General features: G+C 38.4%; 1 protein-coding gene across 1 annotated transcript in view; it reads right to left on the bottom strand.

The window, feature by feature from the left end:
- Nucleotides 1–4,042: 4,042 nt before the first annotated feature.
- The window catches only part of ZNF652 (zinc finger protein 652), a 58,110-nt gene continuing 35,938 nt past the window's right edge, over nucleotides 4,043–26,214 (bottom strand). Inside the window, exons 2-6 of the mRNA XM_052658253.1 lie at nucleotides 16,574–17,746; nucleotides 13,274–13,421; nucleotides 12,820–12,935; nucleotides 12,203–12,347; nucleotides 4,043–4,916 (exon numbers count right to left, since the gene is read on the bottom strand). Coding sequence (XP_052514213.1) covers nucleotides 4,405–4,916; nucleotides 12,203–12,347; nucleotides 12,820–12,935; nucleotides 13,274–13,421; nucleotides 16,574–17,482 — 1,830 coding nt within the window. The 5' untranslated portion in view covers nucleotides 17,483–17,746 and the 3' untranslated portion in view covers nucleotides 4,043–4,404. The remainder of the gene's footprint in view (nucleotides 4,917–12,202; nucleotides 12,348–12,819; nucleotides 12,936–13,273; nucleotides 13,422–16,573; nucleotides 17,747–26,214) is intronic.

Below are 26,214 nucleotides of genomic sequence, written 5' to 3'. Positions count from 1 at the left end.
CAAAGTCTACAAAAAGTCCAGAGAGTATAAAAGTACAGAACTATGAAAGTAGATATCTTGATGGCAACTTTTATGGCTTCCATAGAAAGTCTAGAGAGGATCTCTGGTTCACTTTATCGAGGTAGTGTCCAGGGTTGGAAGGTCATTGTTATTTGTCACCAATTACAGATGACAGAAGCAGGTTAGCTAGGGTGTTGCTAGTACATGGCTAATGACCTTTCATTCCTGAAAAAAAAAAAAAAAAGATCTTTTGGGAAATTTCCTATCTTGGTTCAGGCAGAGGAAAATTAAAACCCAATATTTACTTGCTCAATTTTAATAGTCTGAAGAAATCCAAGTGAGTTGATTTTTATAATGGGACATAGTTCATAAAACTCCTAAATGTAATTCATCCCTTTTTCATCAAATATTTCTCATACAGTCTGAAACAGCATCAAAATGTTCATCATGTTGGTCAGCAACATAATAAAAGTTGTCTCTTCTATACAGTAGCTTGAACAGAAGGATTTCTCTAACTTTAGTTTTTCTTTCTCTCTTTTTCCAAACATTAAAATCCCACCCACCATTCTGTATTTCACTAACTGAAATCTTTAAGATGTGGTAAATACACACACACACACACACACACACACACATATACACACGTATCTGCAATGAATTTCTATTTCTGCTTGATTTTCTTAAAATTTAAAATTTCCAGTGAAATAAAAATTAAGCTTAACAAGCATATCCATTCAACAAACATAAAAACTGAAAAAAAAAGTCAAGAAATAGAAAATCAAAAGCTTACAAGCATCTCTTCAGAGTATTTTGCCTTTAGAATACAAGGGACAATCAACCATATATAGAGAGTGTATATAGGGGACTTTTTAACCACCATGAAAATTTTCTTCCAATCAATGTTGGTTTAAGAAAGATGGTATGATTATGGCAATGTCCATGCTCAGTCATTCATTTAGAACAGAAAATGTAAATGGTAGACTGTAAAAGTATATGTAATTGATTTGTAAAGGCTACTGTGAGCTATGTAGTCAAGTTTTACGTGGAGACTTCCCTGCCTGCTAAAAACAGGAATCAAATCACAAATATACATGGAAAGGAAGCCACATGCTTTAAACTGTTCATCTTATTTTCTTCATTCAAATGTAAAAAGTCTAACTCTGTATAAACCTGCTCCTCTCAATTTGAGAAAGCAACAAGCAGCCTTTCATTTAGGCTAAGGAAGAGTTTATATTTGAACGACAAATCTACACGAGAATAGAAAAATGTAAAAAGAAAATTAAAAAGCAGTATCAACTCAAGCTGGGAATTGCTAAGTCAGTCTTAATTCTAGCAATGGTACAAGCCTTTGAAGACAGTAAAATTTAAGTCATGAAAAACAGCCTCAATTTGATATCTATATAATGCTGAAATGTGGCCTTTGTTGTCTTTGAAATTTAAGTATAGATAAGGGCTGAGAACTCAAACTCCTCCAGAGTTCTTTTTTTCATAAACAGATAACAAATAGGTAATAATTTCTGAAGAAGTCACAGGGTGCTGTACCATAGGTGGGAGGGAACACGCCACACAACTTTTATCTTAGTAAAGGATCCCATCAAATTTTTAACCCTGAGTTTGAGTCTTAAGCATGTTAAACCTGATGCACATATGTGTTTAAGGCTTCATCTTGCAGTCCTTCTATTCAGAAACATTGTTATGAATATTCTTAATGCATTTCATTAGGCATATATAATCTGACACTGGTGAGCAGCCAATATATTCTGAGCAGTTTTCCTGAAGACCACAAACCCCAAATCAGGGAAGGTATACTTAACTAGGGGAAAATTTTGAGTTTCCAGATTGTTCCATAATATATTTCACTAAGAACTGTATTGTGTGACAATGCTGATTTTTTAAAAAAGATAGTCCTTTTTTATTTTTTGCTTCTATTAAGGGTGGTAGTGATTTTCTGCTTAGTATTGGTTTTCCTACGTAGCAGATATTTTATGGCTATATTCACTTGAATGAAAAAAGAAATATGACTATCTGGATTTTCCAGTGTGTAATTTATAGTACACCTCATAAAATGGTTGATTCTGTAAGTCTCCAGTTAGAATTCAGAACTGCAGCCCAATACTGTAAATTTATTTAGAATAAAATAAGGTATAACCAATTAATTAAGCTCAATTTACATCTTAAAAATCATTTTAATATTATAAGATTGGACATGAAAAAATGGTATGTCCACACAAAGGTGTATACCCACAAACTTGTCATGGAATGCCAAGGAAATTGTGGAAGTAAGGGGAGGCAGCCACTAAAGATAGAACAGTCATAAATAAATTAACTTTTCGTATTGGTTTGGGTACTAGAGTGTTCAAAGAATGTATACAGACATTTAAAACAGCATTCTTTAGAAGTTACATCCAAAAATAGGGAGAAAAGTATGATACTGAAGATACTTTTCTGCCTCACTCCCAAATTTTCCTATGCTCACTATAGAAGACAAAGGCAATAATCAGAAAGAAAAAAATCTGGAAGTATTAAACCAAAAAGCTAGCAGAGAATGCAGCATTTTAAAAATAGGGACTTAACCTCAATGGAGAGTTCCAGTTTTTCCTACCACAGAGCTAATAAGCCAGAAAAGTGCTGCAAATATTTCTGCACACTTAATATTAAAAATAAAAATAAATAAAAGTCAGGGTTCTGAGTCACACAAAGATTTAAAAGCCCGAGGAAAGAAAAATGAAGAAATTTCAAGATTAAAAAAACCGAGGAAGGGAGAGAGAGAGAAAGTAGACTTCGCGCTGGAACTCAGTTCACTGACATGAAAAATTACAAAACTTTTAGCTATACTGAGTCTGGATGAATGTGATCAGTTAAAAATAATCTGTTAGCCCTTCTGCTCAGCCTTTCCTATAATGAACCCCCAACTGACCATGCTCTTTAGAAGTTGCCCAAACTCTTCCAAATCTGTCCCAAATTAGAGATTGGCTCTTCTTATCACCAAGAAGACTGCTACCAGGTAATTACTTGCAGGGGACAGGGCAGTAAAATGTCACTTTCTTCCCCTCACTGCAATTTTCACTGTGTTGAACAGTTTATGTTGTGACTATATCCACTGATACAAGAGACATTTTAAAAGTCATAGCCCATTTGTGTTCTTATCCAAATTTCTCAGCCACTATCAGCAACATCATGTTTTGATTTTAATGTACTATTTTATCTTTCCACAACAATTCTAGAAAAACAAAGCAACCTCAAAGTAAGCAGTGTAGCAGGAGACTTCAATCTGTCATCCCACAAAGGTTGAACCTGAACACAGTTCTGAGGGAAGGGAGACGTGACTGAGATGAAACAGTCTCCCCAGCTTCCTCCTCTTGACGGTGAACAGCTTGACTCAGATTTTCAAAACAGGCCAGCTTCAGGTGACTTCCCTGGAAAAGGCTCAAACCCCTGCAAATCATTCCATTTAACACACTAACTGAACCAAACGGAACATGGAGGACAGAGCATGTCCATAAGCCTAACAGACCCCCCAAGTGTTAAGCAGAGATTAAAAAACTACCGAGGACTTAGGTCAAGTTCTGAAAGCAAAACCTCATTTTTTGCAATAACTTGGTCTGGAGACCCTCTGAGATACATCTACTTTCTGAAGCACCTTTGAGTTGTACGGATGTAAGAATAACTTTGAACTATAGAAGTTATATGCATCTTTAAGAATCACATTTTGATGATTATAAAAATTTTTTCTATTTTACAACATAGGTCCAGCTACACTGAAAAAATTACACCGCTTATTGAAATACATTTCATTTTAGAAACAGACTACTAAAGAAGTCTATACAAAAACTCTAAAATAATTTCTGTAGTAAAATAAAGAGTGCATTAGGAGAGCTACACAAAGAAGAAAATTTGTCTTTCTCTATAATGCTTGATATACTGTGAAACACAGCTAGCTCAACTCTGAAGCCAGCACCAAAAGCTGAAAATAATTTGTTACGATACACAGTGATACAATTAATGCTCTGGATTAATCTCACAGCCTTCCCGATTAGTACAAAGGAAACCAGGCCTATCCCCTCTTTGAGGAGAAGTCCAGGATATAAAAGCAAGCATACCTCATCAGCTGATATGAAATTATAAAATTCCACAAGTCTGAGTATTTGAAATTTATAAAAGTCACCAGAAAATGCAAGCAAATTGGGCTTTACTTCGGTGGTTCCCTGGTTTAGATGACCGTTCCCTCCGTGAGCTCAAGGTCTTCTCGTTCACTCCCTCGGATGTGCTGATTCACCAAGACAATGACAAAGCTCTTGGTGGAGGCTGAGAGTCTGACAGCTACAGAAAGGCTCACCAACCCCCTCTCTGCAAGCTCACACAGGGGCACGTGACTCGTGGAGAACACCCTTAAGGAGATGGATGTTAGTGATGCTGTGCTGCACTGTTCTTCTCTGCCAGGTGCCGCAGAAACGTGTCCTCACCCTGGCCTCTGTTATTTAAAGGCTCACTCTTAAAGAGAGCTGGAGGTGGGGGCAGGTGAGGGACGGGGGGGATGGGAAGGTGGTGTGGGTGGTGAGGGTGAGCGTGGATGTGAAGGTGTGAGAAGGGGTGGGGGATGGGCCGAGGGGGCAGAGTGCCAACAGGGTTCATACTGACGGGCGGGGCGGGGGTCGTGGGCGTGTTCACCGCAGAAGGAACTGGGGTGGCTGGGGAGGTTGTGAGTGGGATCTGGACAGCAGGCGGCACGTTCACGGGGCTGGTCACCCGGAAGCACTTCTCCTTGTGGGCCTTAAGCATGTTGGAGAAGCGGAACCGCTGGCCGCACACGTCACACGGGTAGGGCTTCTCGCCTGTGTGAGTCCTACGGTGCCTCTTCATGTTGGGGCGGCTGGTGAAGCTTTTGCCACAGATTTCACAGATAAAGGGTTTCTCTCCTGAGATGAACACAGACACAAAGACATGATTAACACACTAGGCGGTAAGTATGTGCTCCAGCTACCCTTCATATTAGATAAGGAGGTTACCACTTCTCTCCCTTACTGCATATTATATTCTGATAGTCATAAAAAAAAGTCCCCCAAAGTTGGGACTTCACAAAAAACAGCAGACACAACTAAAACTTATGTACAACCTACCATCGGGGCTTGGGTAAAAGATTTAAAAAAAAAAAAAAAGGCATCTACAAAAGTGATCTTCCACATCCTATGGGAAGAAGTGGTCAGATGGCTTTCCTGTGCTCAAGGGGACCAAGCCCACAGATGAATCTCTGCCTTTAAGCTAGGCCAGCTGATCCGTAAGCAATTTCTGACATTCCAACACAACGTAGGACTTTGCTGAAAATGTCCCATGGAGTAAATAAGTCTCCATATGTCTACTCGTTCCTAATCCTCAGCATGTGGCTTACTTTTTGGTATTTGGGGAAATACTGGACTGACTCACCCTACAACATGGATTTCACAATGCAGTGTTTCTCTGCAGGCAGTTTTCCATCACATGGGACTGTCTGCACATCTGAAGAGCACTCAGTGGTCCTGGATCCAGTTTACTAAATGCCCCCAAGAAATTCTGACCATCAAAAATGTCCCCATACCATTTCCAAATGCCCATGGGTGTGGGGAGGATTGAAAGGCAGGCTACCGTTCTTGGTGGAGAACCTTTGGGACAGGGAGCCAAAAAGGAAACAAAACCCTATAATTCTAAGTGCACCTAGGGAGGAACTTGGGTTTGGGTTCTAAGGGATTAATTTTTAAGCTTTCCTTTGGACTTACTGCTTATTCTATGCTGTTTGCCTGCTCCTCTCCCTGGGTCATAGGCGAGAAACAAAATGATGTTTGAACACGTGTCTGTGATCACTTCATCCAGAATGCTGTGGTATGGTGTGCAGTACCTCTACACATGTGCTTCAGTGACCATGTGCTTGTACTAATCAATTCCTTCACCAATGCTCAGTGTATGTAGCTTCTATCTTTACTGTAGCTCCTGCTACAAGAGTTTGCTCTCACTTCAATCATTGCTCCCTTTCTTTCTAATAGATGTCCTTATTCTATTCAGTATAAATAAAAGATACTGCATATTGTTCTAATATGCAGTATTACTTACTTACTTACTATGTTTTAATCACTTAACATCTCATTAACCTTTGGTGATCCTGACAGCCTTATGAGGGAGGTATGTTGTTATCCCTATTTTACTGATGAGGAAATTAAGAAACTTGCTAAAGGTTCTATGGCTAGCGGAGAGGCAGGATTTAAAATTCTGCAGAATGGCTCCAGACACAAAAACCACAGCACTTTATACCTCAATGCTTTGTGCATTCCTGCACACACAAAGGCATGTTATTTTCTTACTGTTTTCCTTCACTTTGAGACTACTAACCCTTTGGCAAACACCTCTTTATCCATATTGCAGTCTTTACTTCTCTCTGCCTTTGAAAATGGAAATTTCCTGGTGCCCTCCCCTTCAATGGAAGCCAGAATTGCCCTCACTTCCTGAAGACTGAACTGAATCATCAGGACAGACCAGTTTTCTCCACTGTTACCAGTACTATCTGCTGACTAGAATATTTCTTTTATCTTCCTACCTTTTATTATTCAATCACTGCCACTCTTCACTGTGAGTCACATTCATCTTTCTAGATAAATTCTGTACCCATTTGCTTTCCTTCTTTTTAATCCATTTCCTCCAATTAAAAACTTAAAATTCTATGTTAAGTGGAATTGATCAATTGTGATATACTTATCTAATGGAGAGTGTCATTAAAAACAATATTTTAAAAAGTATAGAAATGTAATTGTTAACATGAAAATCTGTAATCTATTATCTGTAGTCTATTAAGTAATACAAGCAAGTTATGAAAATGTATGCATGTGTTATCCACTTTTAATGAAAAATGCATATAGGAAAATATGGAAAAAAAATACAACAAATGTTACAAGCGATTATCTTTAGATAATGGGTTTATGAGTGATGTTTTATTCTTTTTATGCCTATATGTACTTCCTGTTTTCTAAGATAAACATGATTCATTTGTATAATAAAATGTTTTAAAAGCACACCTATTTGATAACCTATTAATCCCCTTGACCCTTTCCTCCTTGACTCTCCAGAGTTAATATTCTTCATTCCTAACAGCCATATGGAACCAGAGCCAAAGGACCTAATCTTTGATTATTAATCTAATACAGGCAAACACTCTCCATTTCACTAATCACTTCGTTGGTTCACTATATGTTTTGACTGAAAGTTTATTAAATATATGGACATGTAACTTTCTGATATGTGTTCAAACCTGAGTCCAATACTGGATCGTTCTAATCATCTCTCATTTGTAGTCTTCCAGGCTATAATGATTTGCCACAGATAGATCAAAAACTATTAGAATTGGTCTACCACAAATCCATGTATTCAAATTTAAATGAGTCCTTTTTACTACTTACTAATCTTTTATCCATTTCTTGAGGTCCTACCAAATTTTCCACATTTGCTGTTCACGACATAAACCCACACTCTCACCTAACTCTCTCATTATTTATTAGGCCCAATCTTTAACTGTGCTAATGACTGATGATAAAGTTTCCCTGAAACCTCAAGGCAAGATTACAATGAGGGTGAAACAAGGAAAAATAAAAATATAATACTTGAAATCAACCACCTGTACAATGTCCCATTTTAAGGAAATGCTAGTAAATGGGTGGCTGGCGGAGGTACTAACATCTAAGTCCATCAAGGTAACTACAAACACATATATCAATACATCTTATGATGTGACCTGTTACATACAGATAAAGCTAACCTAATTGTAAGAAATAGTATTATAGTGAATCTGAAGATCACACAATATAAATGAAGAGAGAATCTGCAGGGAAGATAAAAAAGAGCAAGAATTTGGCTAGTTAGCTGTCTTCTGCACTGTTCAAAGGAAAAAGTGATCTGGCCAATAAACATAACCACTCTAGTCTGCTTATGAATATCCGTGAGCAGCATCAGAAATGTGTATATCTATATATCTGGCCTACCATAAGATTACAATCCTTCACGTGGATTACTGCAACAGCCATCTGACTGGTTTCAGTTTATGTATTCTTGCTCCCCACCCTCCAATCAATCCACTCTTCACACTGTGTAGCCAGAGTGAACTTTCAGACAGTTGTGTCACACTCTGCTTAAAACCATTTAAGGACTTCCAACTGTCCTTAGAATAAAGCTCAAACTTTTCTACATGGCTTATCCTGTGATCTAATACTTGCTTATTGCTCTCAGGTATCATGTCTTATCATATTCCCTGCCTCCTCTCCCCCCCTAATTCATCAAATTCTAGCCAATTTCATTTAGTTGTACTTACTATGCTCTCACTACCAAACCACTGTTAGGCCTTGATTGTCTATCACGCTAAGCTGACAATAAAGTCTGTGAACCTAGGGACTATTTTAGCCTTGTTCATTACAGTAACCCCACTGAGTAGATTCTTAACATCAATAAACAAATATTAGTTAATTCTAAGACATGCATCCCCCCCCAATATTGACATCTGTGAAACTGATATATACCATAACAACTGATGGCATTTCATTCTTTAATTTGCAGCATTTTCTTAGTGATATATAAACTTAGCTTTGTCATGGAACTGATGACTTCTTGAATTCAATGAAGGTTGGGACTCACCAGTAAGATCATTCGATTACCTTCCTCGCCTATAATTTCCTGTCCCTGACAATCTTGTGATTATAATTTAGCAACTAAAATAAATTTTATTTTAGGCAAAGAATATTCTGACTAAAGAACGTAAGAGTTCTGAACCACCCATCATTCAGCCTTTTCACTGTAAATTAGCAATTTTATTAAGAAATCATCAAGACTATTTAGCACACACACACACACAGACTACTTAGCACAGATCAATCCCTCTGATCCTGACTGGGTACGCTGACAAATTCTGGAATTTCAGAACCAGCCTCTGGGATGGTGCTTTTTGCCCTCATCATGTCCTGTGTATCCTTCCATTTTATTACTTGCTTCATTAAATTTGTATCAGAATGACTTAAGTATGTGTTTCTGGAGTCAGATTGCCTTGGACAAGTTCTTTACTCTCTAAGCCTCATCTGAAAAATGAAGATAATAATAGGTTACTGTGATAACTTAAAAATTCGAGGAGTATTTGATCAAATTCGACAGTATTTGATACACAGTAAACATTCAATGCATTTTATTGCCACTACTACTATTATTATTACCATTACTATCACTGGACTATAAGCTTTTTAAGGGCAAAACCAGGCCTTAATCCATTCTATATCTCTAGGTACTTAGCACTATGCCTGGTACAAGGAGAAATCAGCAATTATTCTATGTTGAACTCACCCCGTGTCCACACCATCCCAGGAAACCCTGCCTGAGGGCTGGTCGCTTCCCTAGATAAGATCTGCCTCACTTCTGTTTAACTGCAAAGAAATAGCCCAATCAATGTCAGTTCCTGCAATGGCCTAATCCCCACCAAAACACACTCTACAAGTGGTTCCAACCAGCCAGCCGTAAAAGAGCTGTCTTTTTTCTTCTGTAAAAGCTAACCCTTCTTGGGTCCTCTCCAAGGTACTACTGTCATCCTTATTTAATACTGATACCAATGGAACCAGAGGCCTACAGGAGTTGCATAATTCAGGTAAGGTCACATTGCTAGTGACTGGCAGTGCTTTCTCAGTGTGAGCATCATAAACAATATTAAAAGGCAGAGGACAAACCAGGGGGAAGTATTTTAATATTGCTGTTAAACAAGGTCCAGGGGACATAAATATACACAAAGAGCTATTATATAAAGAGCTACCACAAACAATAAGAAAAAGCCAAACACTGCAATGACAGGATGAATACAAATAAGGTATAAGCAATTCAGAAAATACACTGATACCCAACAAGTGTACTGAAAGAAATGTTCCATCTTACTTAGCAACTAAGTACAAATTAACACAAAAAGAAACCATTTTTCACCTATTAATTCAACAATTATTTTATTTACATTGGACAGGGTTGGGAAAATGAGTGTTTTCACGCACCACTGCTAAGAGTGTATATGGACAGCTATTTGGCAATACATACCACCAATTCTTAAAAATACACACATCCCTTTGCCCTGATAATCCCATTTCCAGGAATTTATCTAAGAAAATAATCATGGATGTGTTAGCCAGAAAGTTGTTTGTCACAGTACTATTAATACTTATAACAGTAGAAAAATTGGAAAAATCTATATGTCCAATGGGGAACTGGTAAAGTAAAATGGAGATAATATCCTTAACAGGACTGTGGTAAAGGTTATATTGATTAAATGAGATAATGTATGCAAAGTGCTTAAGATAATACTTGGCATATATGTGCATAATAAATGATGGCTATTATTACAACAAATTTATAAGGACTATTACACAACCATTAAAATGATATTACTGTTAATGACATAATACAGTAAAATAAAAGTAGGTTATAATAGAGCATAAAGACCCAACTTTTGTTTTATTTACTATACATATATGAATATATAAACAGTTTTTCACAATATCTGTATATATATTAAATCACAGAATTTTAAAAATATATATGCTAAAATGTTAACAGTAGTGATCTCACTGATAAGATTATAGAGCATTGCAATTTTCATATTTTCTAATATACTTTCATAAGTATGTACTAATACTTTTAATGAGAAGAATAAACATTTAAGTGAATATAGGTGGCTATATTCCTTTAGAAGAAATAGGAAATGTTCAGGTTGCCTATTTGGTCAAAGAAGAATATGTTAAATTTATAAAACTTTGTTTTTATTCAACAAATACATTAATCATGAAACGTACACTTCAGTTTCATACTCTGGACATTTAAGGGCCTGAAAAAAGAAAGAAGGAGAAAGAAGAAAGAGGAAGAAACACAGAAGGAGAAGGGGAGGAGAAAGTCCAGGGAGGAAGAAGCACAGGGAGACAGGCAGGGAAGAGGTGAGCACAGAGGCACAGGCTCACACGGTGGACGTTCCTTCCAGGCTTGCAACAAGCATTAACTGGGCGTCTACTATGTGCCAAGCACTGTTTCTGAGTGTGAAGCAGCTTCTGCCATCAAAAAGACTTATTTTCTGCTGAATAGTTTCCTGCTGAATTAACAAAAAACTGTGCCCTAAAACTGACGCAGAACTGAGAATCTATCCAAGAACCACCAGACTTTAAGGGGAGAATCTATTAAATACTCTGATATATACTGCTCTCTGCTTAGGCTTCAAAGTTAGCATTACCTTTTGAAATGCAGTTTACTTAAACTTCTCTCATGACTCTTCCTCTAGCTTATTCCTTAAAATCTGAGGTGCTCTGCTCTGCTCTGAAGGGGAAAGAAGCCCATCAGGCAGGCATTCTTCCTTGGACTTTAAATATAGAAATGGGAACTACAGAGACCCAGACATGGGCAGAATTTCCTCACCACTCGTAAGCAGGCTAAGCAAGATAATCTCTTGTGGTTCTTTCTAGCTCTGCTACTTTGCAGACTAATAAAACCTAGAATTCTGTGATTAGATTTTATTTAAAAGCTTGAAAAATGTTTCATACTGTTCAGTTTGTGCACAGACATCTAATTCCAGAGCATCAAGATGAGATGGAGATACAATGCCCCAGTGTTTACACTGGGCTATTATTCTAACCAGCTCTCTGAAGGCTGGGTGATTAAATGCTTACAAGACAATTCTATGCTATGAAGCATATACCCGTGAAAACATAAAGCAGTTAAAACATTATTTAACCTCAGTTGATGGTAATGTTCATGAAAAGTAGTGAATTTTGGTAAATCAATTCCAATCAAACTCTAAGAATACTGAGAGGGTATTCTGCTAAAAGCAGTCAATATCCTCCATTTTTTAAAGACCTAGAATCCTTTCCTCAGAAAAATAACATATACACATACACAAAATAAGTTTCATACAATTTCAGGAGATCCTGTGCCCCAAATAAACAGTCCATCACCTTGAAGGAACTCACAGTTAAAAGGCACTAACAATACTTTTTGAAATAAATAAATTGATAAAGGCTTAATTTTTCTATATTATAAATTTGTATTGTTCAATATCAGATTTATGTAAAGCGGCATTTGCACTTAGGATGCAGGCTTGTGGTTTAGAATTTTAAGTAAACGGACTCACAGGTGATCATCAATAAGCGCCCGAGACACATCTGTACCTTTCTCAAGAATTCCTTACCAGTGTGTGTTTTCATGTGCTCGTCGAAGTACTGCTTCATGTTGAAGTCCTTGCCGCACCACTGGCACATGAACTGTTTGTGCCCGATGTGGATGCTCATGTGGGAACGGAGCTGGTACTTGTACTGAAACCTTTCGTCACAGTTCTGCATTGGACACAGTGGAGACTTTTGAATGCCAGGCATAGCAGCTTTACCTGCACCCACCCTATATAGTCTGAGATTAGGTTTATTTTTCACACTCAAAACAGAACCTGCTTGTGTCAACTGTTTGGCTCTGCTGTATTTCCCAGCTGAGTTATTAATAAAAGGGAACATTTCTTAAACAATTATCATTGAAGTATATCCAACTTCTCTGAATGAGTGAGAAAAGTAAAATAATTCACCACGTGTTAGTCCCAACTTTAACCTAATCTAAGAAAGTCAACACTGTGTTAAAAATGACTGCTCTTTACCCAGCAGTGAGCTAACAACACACAGCGCTCAGCACATGGGTCTGATGGTTCTGCGGAAATGCAGCCTGTGCCTTGCACAAGGCATACCTCTCTTCCACTGCTCACCACGTATACACACACAAGCCAGCCCCCACAACTGGGCCTGGGGGCCAGCCCAGGCTCACCTCACATCTGAAGGGCTTCTCTCCAGAGTGCTGCAAGGAGTGCACCTTGAGTGACATACTGCGTTTGAATGACTTCCCACAGGTTTCACAGGTAAATGGCATATCTTTTGTGTGTGCTGCAACAGAGAATGGACTTATACTCAAAATCAGGTCACCAAAAGGCTCAAACTGGAAAAGAGACATGTTCTACTGTAAGGACATCTTAATTTACTACCCTCTAATCTGTGAGGCTGTAACAGCAAAGTTGAAAGAATAACAATGGTGAAAAGAAACCTGGGTGTGGAAGACTCTCTACCATCCAATCTGGTGATGCTTACTGAAGACATGTTGCATTTGGTTTCAACAAGTCAAAACTGATTCAAATAAGGCAGTGTCTCATATGCTGCCCAATTCAAAGCATAAAACACACCAAAGAACAAGGGAAAATTATAGGTGTTAGAGAAAAGCAACTTACCAACCATATGTTTCCGTACATGAGCCATGGTATAGAATTTCTTCTCACAAATTTCACAGGAAAATTTCTTTTCTGCATATCCATGGACAATCTTGATATGTTCATGAAGGGACCAGAGTTTCTTGAACGATTTATTACAGGAAACACACTGAGCAGGATAAACAGAAATAATCTTTACTTATAGGGGTTTCCAGAAAGCCTCACCTGTGGACCAGCAGCTGAAATTGGCCAAGTTGAATGGGTTGCAGTATCTTAGTTCCCTCAACCAAGAACTGAACCCAGGACACAGCGTAAAAGTGCAGAGTCCTAAGCATCAGACTGCCAGGGAAGTCTCAAGAAGTGGGTGTGTTTTAGATTTGTGGCATAGACCAGAACCCAAACAAATGCTATTCTTTCATGGAGTCCAGATTTCAAAACCAACATCTTTATGTTCCATTTCCTAAGATGAATTTTTTTAGAGACACTTTGGGAGTATGAACACAATGGCAAAAAGTAAGACAAAAAGAAATATAAAGTTCCACTAATATCAAAGAATTGACTGCTTTTATCAAATTAGTATTGTACCTTTGAAAAGAACCTTCAAGTTTTGTTTTTTTTTAAAAATATGGATTACTGTAAGCAGCTGTTTCCTACACATGGGTCACTATGTAGTTAATATGTGTTTACCAGAGGATACAAACTAATTTTAAATTAACATAAAAGCAAGATAAAACAAAGCAGATGTGAATGGTTATAGATCTACGGAAGAATAACAGTATTTCTGTAGCTTAGCGAACATATTCAGAGTCTTCATTAATACAAACTACTGAGATTTTACTATATTTTCCTAATTTTCTCTATTAAACATTTCCCTCTGGCAGAATTTAACATAACCCCTCAGCTGCTGGTATCCTCCCTTTTCCTGAGGAGCTCAGATCCAGATCTCGCACAGGCATTTGTAGGAGACACAGGCAATCCACCTACTGCCCTGTATTATGCATCATTACTAGTCTAGGATATCATAACGTATCAAAATAAACTACTTCTGTTTAAAAACAGTATTAGGAAGTTCTAGGTAACCATCAGCCTCTGTAATACATAAGGGAAAAAGTTGTTACTTGCTGCAAAATTTAATAAAGATCTCTGAACACACTGTTACTTCAGGAAATGAGGACCAAGAAGAGTCACAGAGATAAGCCTCTGGCTGGATACTGCTGGAGGAAAGGACAGACAAACCCTATAAGCCATTCATTCTGTAGAGCACAGCTTTAATTTTTACTTGTTATTAGGTCATCAGGATTAGAAATGCAAAAAGAGTTCATTCAGCAGAATCTACAAAACTTAAATGATAAGTTTAAATGAAATTACAGTAAGGAACAGTGAATACAGTCACACAAAAAAAGGATTTATTAAATGTTTTCTTTTCTGCATTTCTTCTTGTTGTTTAGTTGCTAAGCTGTATCTGACTCTTTGGGACCCCATGGACTGCAGCCTGCCAGGCTCCTCTGTCCACGGGATTTCCCAGTCAAGACTGGCGTGGGCTGCCATTTCCTCCTCTAGAGGATCTTCCTGACCCAGGGACTGAACCCGCATCTCCTGCACGGGCATGCCAATTTTTAACCAGGAGAGCTACCAAGAAAGCCCCTTCTGTACGTAGTGAAGCAAAGTTAAAAGAAAAAAAAACCCAAAAAACAACTACACAAAGACGAAGATCAAGAGACACCTTTTCAGCAATGGATCATTACAGAACTAAGTCTGACCCCTAGGGTGCAGCACAGCATCGCACTTCCTCTGGCCTGAACTGCTGCAACCAATTGAGAACCAAGTCCTGGCACCAGTAGTTACTGAGTGACAGGTGCCACGATTCAGTCTTTTATTTACCAAGTATGCCAGAGGTCAAGTCACAGCTGATGAATCAAAGTGCAGTGAATTTTTAGCAAATATAATTTATATATGTATTTATTTATAACTCTATTTATTTATTTTTGGCAGTGCTGGGTCTTTGTTGCTGCAGGGGCTTTTCTCTAGCTGTGGAGAGCGGGGGCTACTCTCTAGTTGCGGTCAGTGTTCAGGCTTCTCACTGTGGTGGGTTCTCCTGGTGCAAAGCATGGGCACAAGGGCCTCAGTAGTTGCAGCACATGGGCTTAATAACTGTGACTCTGGGGCTCCAGAGCACAGGCTCACTAGCTGTGGCACACGGGATTAGCTCTGGCATGTGGGATCTTCCTGGGTCAGGGAGCAAACCCATGTCTCCTGCATTGGCAGGCAGATTCTCTACTACTGAGCCAGTGGGGAAGCCCCTAATTCATATTTTTAAAAAACCTCTTTAAAGTAATGATTTCAGTTGTTGATTAAAAACAAGGAAGAAAAATGACAAATAAGGAACATTCCAAATTAGGAGTACTCCAAGAAACACACTGAAACCAAATGATTTCATCTTCTACAAGAAGTTCAGCTTAAGCATGGTACAAGAAATGTCTATTTTACATATCTTTTGGAGACATTAATAGACTTACCTTTTATGAATGAATATTCATATTCATAAATATGCACTTACATGTGCAAACCAACATAGCCCAACATAACATAGTTCACACAACATAATTAGCACACCTCTTAACCTATCACAACATAGTCCTTTCAAGACACCAACCTGGTTCGAATACCGTGTTTTGTTACTTTAATACTACACCGTAGCATTCTATAAGCCTACCGCCAGGTAGGCAATATTTTCAATCAGCTCAGCCTCCTTTAAAGTTTGCATATTCCCATGAGCTTAGCCTCTTGACAAATTTAGTGCTGTCATCTCTCCACTGGTTTAGAAGCAAACTCACTCCTGGAGATCTTCCATTTCCACCAGTCTGAGTCATTATGGTTTTTGTCCCCAACAGCTGTACTAGAACCTAGCATCCTTTCAAACCTTAGAAAAGGACCTCTCTCTACTCCTCTGACTTTTACTTGATATCTCCCACCTTGACAGCGAAGACACCAGAATGAACTATATTACATGTCTTACAAGAGTAAATCTCAGTGCCAAGTCAGTGTTGACTTCATCTCCTTGTCAATCACCTATTAACAGATTCCCCTTTCCAATGGACCTGGGTTCCCACTAGTCCAGCGTCAGTTAAAATTTATGCTTTTGAAAGAAAATGTTAAGCCTGGTTTTGAAAATACCAAAGCAGGGGCTTAAAAAAACACATAAATTGGTGAAAACTGTCCCTTCAGCCTCTACTGTATTTATTCTCTTGGGCAGATACCAGGTGAGTCTGAAATAGCCAGGTTCTATCCTGGAAAGTTTGCCCTCTTGGTGATAAGACCTACCTGAATATTTTTTTCACAGTCTGTTTGCTGGTGAAGGGACAGCTCACTTTCCAGGACAAACTTCTTGCCACACTTATCACAAATCTGCATGCGCCTATGAGTAACGTTCATGTGCTTCTCCAGGTACCAGCGAGTATTAAACACCCTGGGGCACTTCTCACAGGTCAGAGTCTCTTTCTCTTCACACTTAGCTTTCTGGACTGGTGCTTTGGGCTCCTTTGTGGCCCGCTTCTTACGCTTAGGTGGCTCTACACTCTTCCTACGACCTCTTGTAGCTCTGGGAGCAGGGGAAGTGGCAGCTGCGGCGACAGAGGCGGCTCTCCTCGTTCTCCTCTGTGTAACGCTGACCTTCTCCACCGTCTTCTCCTTTTTCTTCTGCCTTTCATTCTCTCCGTAGTCATTGCTGTCATCCGTGGCCTCTTCCTCACTCTCTTCCTCTTCCTCCTCACTGCTTGTCTTAAGAACAGGAGTCTCTTTGGACTGAGAAGAGACACCCTTCTCCCCTTTAGACACATTTAACGTTTGATTATTAAGGTTTACCTCCACTATGATCTGCTCCCTTTTGTAGGAGACCTCCTCCTCCTCCTCCTCATCCTCCTCTGTGTCATCAGAACTCTCCCGGTCTGCTTTAACACCGTGCACGTCAGACACTGCTCTTGTCTCCCTGAAATACGGCTGCTCCTCTGTTTCATGGAGATGTGGCTTGCTCACCTTGGTGTCCACTAACACAGAATAAGGACTTCCTGATTCCCTTTTGTACACTTTGGTGGACAGGTCGAGTTCTTGGTTGGCACCATGATAAAAGGAAGATGGCACTTGACCACGGCGGCTATCTTCTTGTGCCATTCCTGCTCCGTGCACAGCACGGTTTTCAACCAGCTCCTGACAAGAGCTGGCTGTGTGGCTCATTAGTAAGTGGCCTAATGTATTAAGCAGTTCAGACTACAGAGAATAGGTTTAAAACAGGATAATCATTAAGACTCAAATCTTTTTCCATCCATGAAGAATCACTCAAACGGGGGTGGGGGGAAAGGTATTCCTGGAACCTCTGTGCAATTCTTCCAGTGTGTTGCAGCACCAATGCATAAGTCAAAAGGTTTGGTATTATGGCAAGAGCAGAGCACTAGTGATTTTCCTTTTGCAGAGAGCTGCAAGTGACTTGGAGCATCTTATCTGCAAAGAAAAGCAAAGAGAAAAAAGATCAGATATCTCTTACTTCCTTCTCATAGCATGCACTGACATCATACAACAAACATACCTTAAATGATTAAACTCTTTATATATACAATTCTTTATCCTGCTCAAATGGTTCAGTGTGGGCCATCATTTTACTGCATTACATGAATTCAATAAACTTTTTGTTAGAATGTAAATTCTAAGACAGCAGGAGTCATTATCTGTCCCATTCACTGAGATATCCTTAGAGCTTAGTACAGTGACTACCAGCACTTAGCTGGTATTCATTACATACTTAATGATGCTTAGTGAACATGTTTTTGCATAGTAGTCATTATCCTGGACATACTGACATGGTAGAATATATGGTCCATGTTCACAAGTTTACAATCTAGATACACAGTATGTGAGGTCCATGAAATACACAAGAACCTCATGCTGGGTGGCTTTCTTTTCAACATCAGACACCACCATCCACCACAGTGAGAGCTTAAACAACAAAGGTAGTAGTGGTCTAGGCACTGTGGACCCGAAAAATAAAGCAGCTAACTGACGTAACAATAGAAGAGAGAGAGATATCCCTGGCCTTAAATAATTTATAATCTAGTTATAGATATTATTGTTTTCAAGTTTATTAGAATAATTTCAAAGTTGCTAGGTATTTTAAAATTTGGTCTATGCATAGCTCTCTAGATTCACTCAATAACCAGATGATTTTCATGTATCAGCTGCACAGAAGTCTAAACTCTAAGAAACAATAGCCATAAAGCTGATATGGTTCCAGGAAAAATAAAATCATCCATTAAAAAAAAAAAAGATGAGAAGGGAGCATAATTTGCTTTATGACGTACCTCACATTGCTGCTTAGCCAACCACTTAACTTCTGAGTCACATAAATATCACTACAGGCATATACCCTGTCTAATTAACAAAATGAAGGAAACTAATACTTACTGAATAGCTGCTGTGTGCACAAACGCTGTAAAGGTGCTCATTATTTGCTATTTCTATTTAATATCCACTACGAAACTTTGGGGTTGAGTTTTAAACTTATTTTAAAGCTTTCATCAAAGTAATCACTAATAAAAAAAGCACCCGCAGTTTCACAAATCAAATATACTGCAAGGTTTATAACAAAAGCAGCCATCCTCTGCCTACTCCATCCCATCTGAGTCCTTTACCTGAGACCAAGTGTTTCTTTCAGCTGTTCCTCTTCCCTTTCCCCTTGTATTTACTTTTATATTTCTAAACAATGTGGTTATATTTCTTTTCTTTTTCTTTTTTTTGGCTGTACCACATGGCCTGTAGAGTCTCAGATCTCCCATCAGAGGTTGAGACGGGGCCCTTGACAGTAACAGCGTAGAGTCTTAACCATCAGACCGCCAGGGAAATCCCTGTGATAATATTTCTATTTCTTGACTTTTTTGTAAAATATTTATTGTTTACATTATTATGACCATAATAAGTAATTCACAACTATTTCTATCATTCCTCTGCTACTGTCTCTCTTCCATTTTCTAAAAAATTATTTTAGGGAATCCCCTGGTGGTCCAGTGGTTAGGATGCTGTGCTTTCACTGTCAAGGGCCCGGGTTCAATCCCTGGTTGGGGAACTAAGATTCCATAAGCTGTGTGGCATAGCCAAATAAATAAATTAATTAACTTAAAAATGTATTTTACTTTCATTTTAGTAAATTTTCAGAAAGCAGCAGTGATAAATGCCACCGTGCTTTACTTGACATCTTTATATATATATATATATATATATATATATATATATATATTTCTTTATATTTATAAAAGAGGAAATTATGCCTATGAGAGGTTAAATAATTTGTCTAAGATCACATATCTGTTAAATGACAGAAGCAATATTTGACCCCAGGCCTGACTCCAAAGCTTTATTTCTACTATGACAAATGACATTCCAAAATAATTTAAACTCAACTCTTCCTGTAACTATATAGCTTTTTAATCAGTTTTATACCTTGCATTTTAAGTAGGAAAATCACAGTAGCTTTATTTTGTATTGCCCAAACTTCTGAAATAATGTAAACTACTATAAGTACCAGTAAATAAAACTGACCCACATTAATTATCCAAATTAAGCAAGGGAAGAAGGACAGTAAAATTCAATTAGCCAGCAAAAATAGGAATAGAACAAAATCATGAAGGAAAATAAATGAAAGGATATCCTCTATGGTAGTCATCCATGTATTCTTCCCAAATATCCTGGCCCTCAGCCTTCTGGGCACGTGACAGGCCTGCACTTTCTGACTCTGCCCGTCCCCAGTTGAGTAGAAGTGACATGAAGAGCAACATGAGACCCTCCAGGCCTCTCCGCCCACCGCAACAGCGACCAGCAAGCCTCAAAGTGATGACTGCTATGGCTGCTATCAAGCTAGGACCCTGAGTAACACAACGGCCCACAGGATATGCACCGTGCAGCAATCATTAAAATTCTTTTGTATTTTATTTAACTTGAGGGAGAACATGATTTCAAAGCCACTGAAATCTTGTGTTGTGTATTACTGCAGCATAATTTGGTCATAATTAAGTCATAATTTGGGTCTCTCTTAGCTGATACAGGTGGAATCCAGAAGTGTGGTACTGTCTCATCAAAAAACCTAAAGTATATGGTGAAGGCTAAGGAGCTAGGGAGAAGGAGGTTAAGGAAAAACTTACCAGAGGCTAAAAGGATAGCAGCTCATAGTGTGCAGTGGTGAAGAGAGCTAATATGCCTTGAGAATTTATAGCTCTAGTGGGAAAATGGACCATTAAGAGATTGTGTTGGTTACTGCTGGCTGTATTTAAAAAATTATTGTATGAATTCAGAAAAGAATTCATCAGTTTCCAGCGATTTGTGGGGTCAGAAGAATCAAGTGCTTAACCCAAAACTGAGAAGGTCTCTGAGCTACAAATGCTGATCAGAGTTCAGTCTTGAGGCAAGAATCAAATCAAAGATTCGGCCTTTACAACCACTGATAAAACCTCCCAAATGATTAAGGTACTGCTGAATAAAACAGCTTTTCTAAAAAAAGACTAAAGAGGGCTTCTCTCATCAAAACAGCCTCTTAGTCTGTTTTGCTACTAAGCATGTTGCTTTGATGTGAATTAGTTCAAATGCTATTAGTAAATAAGGAAATGATGTCAATATAACACAGAAGTTAAGTTGGTTTATATGCATTTTTCTCTTGTTGGAAGTAACCAGGAAAAAGCTTTCCCAAATTTAAAAGAAAGCCTTAGCAATATATGAACACACTAAAAAAAAAGCTAAACATCCCACTTATGTACCTTCCTTTAATGCAAGTCGTGGCTGATTCAGTTGCTTCATGAACCACTGCATTTTCCACTTTATATCTGGTGAAGCTGAGGATATATGTTTCTCCTCCTGTGTTTAAAGAAGACAGTTTTTGACTGCTGAATCATACACCACACCACAGATCAAATTTTTACCGTAATGAAATTAGTTTCTATTGTAAGTGAATGTCTTGAAGACCCCAGAGTCTCAGAGGAAGCAACAAGCATTCTGGAGACTGAGTCTGTAAAGCTTCAGCCAACTGATGCTGACTGCGTATGCCAGTGGAGATTTAATATGCTATTGTTTTTATTTTAATTACTTTATTAGTGCACTGGTTACAGTGGTCCACAGATTTTGAGTCTGCAAAATCCTATTTTTTCCTATAAGCCCTGTTTATTTTAGTGTGCAATTTTGCAGAATTCAGGAAAGCATATATGGCATTATAGCAGAAATACCTATACTCAAAATTAAGTCAAGAAAGAAGTATGAGACCAATAATGCAGAGCCACACAACAAATCTATGAAGTATGGTTAGAAAGAATTATGGATGTGGCTGCTGTCTATGGGGTCGCACAGAGTCGGACACGACTGAAGCGACTTAGCAGAAGCAGCAGCACCAGGGCACGTGGAGCTGACTGGAAATAAATAAGTAAAAAGCCAACTAAGTTTTTGAGGGTTATACTGCTAAAAGAACCACCAGCCTACACTTGAGAAGCTTTGACTATTCAAGACTTTTTCTTTTTGGCCATACCATGTGGCATGTAGAATTTCCCTGACCAGGGGATCAAACCCATGCCCCTCCTCAGTGGAAGCGGAATCTTAACCAGTGGACCACCAGGGAAGTACTCAAGACTTCTAAAAATGATCTTTGGGTTCCCAAGCATCCACGGCAGGAAGTGGATTTAAAAAGCTGTTCATCCCCTTAAGGGGGAATATTCCTCATTGTCCGTTTGGAATACAGCCAAGGAACAGAACAGGAAAACAGGAGGAGGATCAAGAAGATTAAGCCAGGGAGCAGACAACTGAGTTAAGGAGCAAACTCGGGATCTTGTCAAGAACATTCATCATCCCTGGAGGGGTCCCTTCAATGACTGCTCAGAGGGACTGCAGTATTTGCTGTATGTTTCTTGTGCTTCCCTTTTCCAAACGGGAGTTGTTGTTTTTTTTTTTAATCATCCTGCCACTAGTCACCACGGTACATTGTTTGTGAGGGCAGCCAATCATTTGTCAATTTTTTTCTTAAGTCTATGGATCAAAAAGAGCAACATTTGGGCCCTATGTAGAGATGACCATGCATCATCTCCTCACGAACAGACCACCAGGATCACATCCTTGCATATCTGCTCAGAAATCCTGGACTTCAAGCTTAATGTCATGATTGGACAGGAACTTAGGGTTTCCTACCTGGGGAGGAAGTGAGTATATTTTTCCTGTGTGAGAGAGCAGATCAACTAACTGGTGGCCAAAAGAATGGTGCTATTAATCAAATATTTTCAGCTGTCTGCCTGGCATAGGCATGATATGTTTCCTGGCCCTGCCTAGTTACATGGGACCATCACGCTGTGAAATAAGCAATGTGAGTCACTTCTGAGCTGATGAGAGACCCTCTGGACTTCATTTCCCTCTTCGCATGATGACCAGCAGAGTACAAAAAGGTGGCTGGTGGTCCCATCAGCCTGGGTCACTGAGTGGCACAAGCAGAGCTCCCCTGCTGATCTATCACAGCCGCGAAGTGAGAAAGAAAGTTCCTTCATTGTTTTAGTGAACACAACAGCTAATGCAGTTCTTCACGAATATATATACATACATCAATGGTTTCAGTCTTAAGCTAGACAGAATTGCTAGGTGAAAGTTAAAAAATCAGAAAGATAATGAGATCAATTCTCTACTTAATAAGTTAGAAAATAAGACTTTTCCTTTTTTAAAAAAAAAAATTAGACTTAAAGGGCTTTATTCTATTTTTTTGTGGGGGTGGTACTGCATGGCTTGTGGAATCGTAGCTTTCTGAGCAAGGATTGAACCTGGGCCCTGGAAGTGAAAGCATCGAATCTTAACCACTGGACACCAGGGAATACCCCTCCCCTCCTTTTTTGGCTTTATTCTATTTTTAACGACGTACACATATATGGGAGCTTCCCTGGTGGCTGCAGTACAAGAGATACAGGTTCGATCCCTGGGTCAGGAAGATGCCCTGGAGAAGGAAATGGCAACCCCCTCCAATATTCTTGTCTGGGAAATCCTGTGGACAGAGGAGCCTGGCAGGCTACAGTCCATGGGGTTGCAAAAGGGTCAGACACAACTTACCTACTAAAATTAGCAACACATATATGGATTCCCATATGAAACTGAAAGTGACATCTCTCTACTAATAAAATCAGGAAAGTTCATAGAAACATCAATAAATGACATTGTTACAATATAAGCGGCAGTCTAATGGTTCACTCCGAAATACATATGGGCTTTCTGCTCACATTTTACTTTCTTCATTTGATTTTGGCACCTTTCCCCTTGTCTGAGTTTTGATGATAATCTTCTTGTATTTTCTTTCCAGAAGACTTAAAAATATCTCATAAGGGCACAACTGAGTAATTTTTAAAAAACCAAAACCACATTAGGGAAATTAAAACCTTCCATGTTCCATTATCCAACTCCTCATGTGTAACTGAGGATAGAGTTCTATCCTTACTTACAGAGTAACAGTTCTAACTTACCTATTACAAATCATCTTAGCTTAGTTTTTAAGAAGACTAAGTGAATATATTGAGCTCTAAGAAACTAAAGATAGATAGAAGAGGCAAATGAGAAATAACTTTCACTGAAATTTAAAGCTGTTCTATAGTATTAAGACAACATAAGGCCATCAGTTCTTAAAGATAATTTTCAAAAGTGTCATAAAATAAATTCCAAAATAAAGTGGGTCATTCTTTAGTGTTTTGTTATAATTAATGTATATAACTTGGGGGGAAATGTAGTTTGTATGTCAGGGGTACACAAGCTGAGAAGCAGTCAGTCCTGGTACTCTATAAGTTGGACCAGCTATCGGGAAGAAAATACAATTTTTTTAAAAAGTCGGAAAATACGTCAGCATATATAGAGATAGTAAAGTACAGCTTTCAGAATGTGCTTTTTTCAATGCCATTTCCCCCCGAGTGGACTACAGAATAAGTTTATGCAGTCCTCAAGGAATTTAGTTTTAAAAGGAAAACAATTAATTTTGTTTCCTGAAAATTTTAAGTTAATGTCAACAAATTTAACTTTCTTTCTACTAAAATATGTACCTGTGCATTCTCCTTGTATGTTAAAAAGATTCTATTTGGGATGAGTCTTTTCAGGTTGAAGAGGCAGTCTTGTAAGGTATATCAATCTGGTACCTCTGCTGACTCCACTTCTTCAGAGCCGTGGCCCCTGACCTGTTTCCAAAGCTCAAACCACCCATGTGCTGCCAGACCCTGGTCCTGCCAAACAGAGAGGTTTCTAAAGCATACAACTACCTACCAGGCTCGGGCCAAAAGTAAAACCATCAAGAAATGGAAAGGAAAAAGGAGGGAGAGATAAATATGTATCAGCAAAGTTCTTTTGAAAAACAATCCATTAGGAAGAATGGATAAGATGGGTTTATGATAGCAAGGGTCTGATGTTTTAGTCAAAGCTTTCTTGGTTTTGCTTAAGGCTATTCATTTCTTTCTTACTGGGAAAGTATGTTAGGGACACATTTATCAAATAACAATCTCAAAGTCTTTGGATGGTCAAATAATTATTTAACAACTACTAACTATATGTTTAATATGAATTAAAAAAGTAGAAATCTGAAAGTTTGGAAGATAAATTGCATTCAGGGGGTAAAATCAGGAAAGTTCTGTGAAGGATAGTACATTTCAGGAAAACCTGAAAGGCAGGCAGGTTTCAGACTGGCAGAAATGAAGGCAGAAGAAGTCCTTTCTAGCATAGGGGAATAAGAATGGGCTAACAGTGAAGTACACTCCTGAACAAGAGACAGTATAAGTTGTTTAGTTTTACTAGAATATAGGGCTTGAGCAACAGAGAGATGGCAAGATAGGTGAGTTATTGTCATATAGTGACAAGCCTTAAACCCTGGGCTGAAGAGTTTGCAGTTAATATGGATGACAAAATAGAGCAAAGGTTTTCCAAGAAGGAACTAATATAATTAGAGTCATGTTTTAGGGGTCAAATTATATCATAACAACCAACTGTAGACCTATATTTAAGTATGTCTTTGAAATATATGTATATGTGCTGTGCTTAGTTGCTCGGCTGTGTCTGACTCTGAGACCCCATGGACTGTAGCCTGCCAGGCTCCTCTGTCCATGGGCATTCTCCAGGCAAAAATACTGAAGTAGGTTGCCATGGCCTCCTCCAGAGGATCTTTCCAATCCAGAGATCGAAGCCAGGTCTCCCACATTACAGGTGGATTCTTTATCATGTGAGCCACCAGGCAAGCCCAAGAATACTGGAGTGGGTAGCCCTATCCCTTCTCCAGGCAAACTTCCCAACTCAGGAACCAAACCAGAGCCTCCTACATTGTAGGAGGATTCTTTACCAGCTGAGCTAACTGGGAAGCCCAACATATACATGGAAAAACAGAATAAATTTAAAATATGTAAATAAATTGAAGTAGAAAAAAACTGAAGTAGGAAAATAAGATAATACCAGGAATTAGGATAAAAACAAAATGAAAACACAATTTTATTCTAAATCCTATATTAGTACAGACTAAAATTTAAAATATCCAAATGACAACTTTAAAGAGTTCTTTAAAGAATGCATTCTTTATGAAATAATTAATTCCCTACTTAGTGATTAAACTGAGTTTAAGACTCATGTTCACACTAAAATCTTTATATATATATTATAGAAATATAAATATAAATATATAAATATAATACTTCAGGTTCTACTTTCAGTAGGCCTAAAATAAGTGATATCTTACCATGTCCTGTTTTTTCCTTAAAAATAATCTGTGAAAGCAGCCACTATGAAAAACAGTATGGTGATTCTAGCAATTCTACTCCTGGGTAATTATCTGAAGAAAATGCTTATGTTCATTGTAGTATTATTTACAATAGCCAAGAAAAGGAAGCAACCCAAGAGCCTATCAATATATGAATGGATAAAGAAGATACAGTGTGTGTGCACATATGTGCATG

This window comes from Budorcas taxicolor, chromosome 19 (genome assembly GCF_023091745.1).
Source record: "Budorcas taxicolor isolate Tak-1 chromosome 19, Takin1.1, whole genome shotgun sequence".
Classification (NCBI taxonomy): domain Eukaryota; kingdom Metazoa; phylum Chordata; class Mammalia; order Artiodactyla; family Bovidae; genus Budorcas; species Budorcas taxicolor.
The sequence above is the reverse complement of the archived record's forward strand: the minus strand, read 5'-3'. Positions and strand labels throughout refer to the sequence as shown.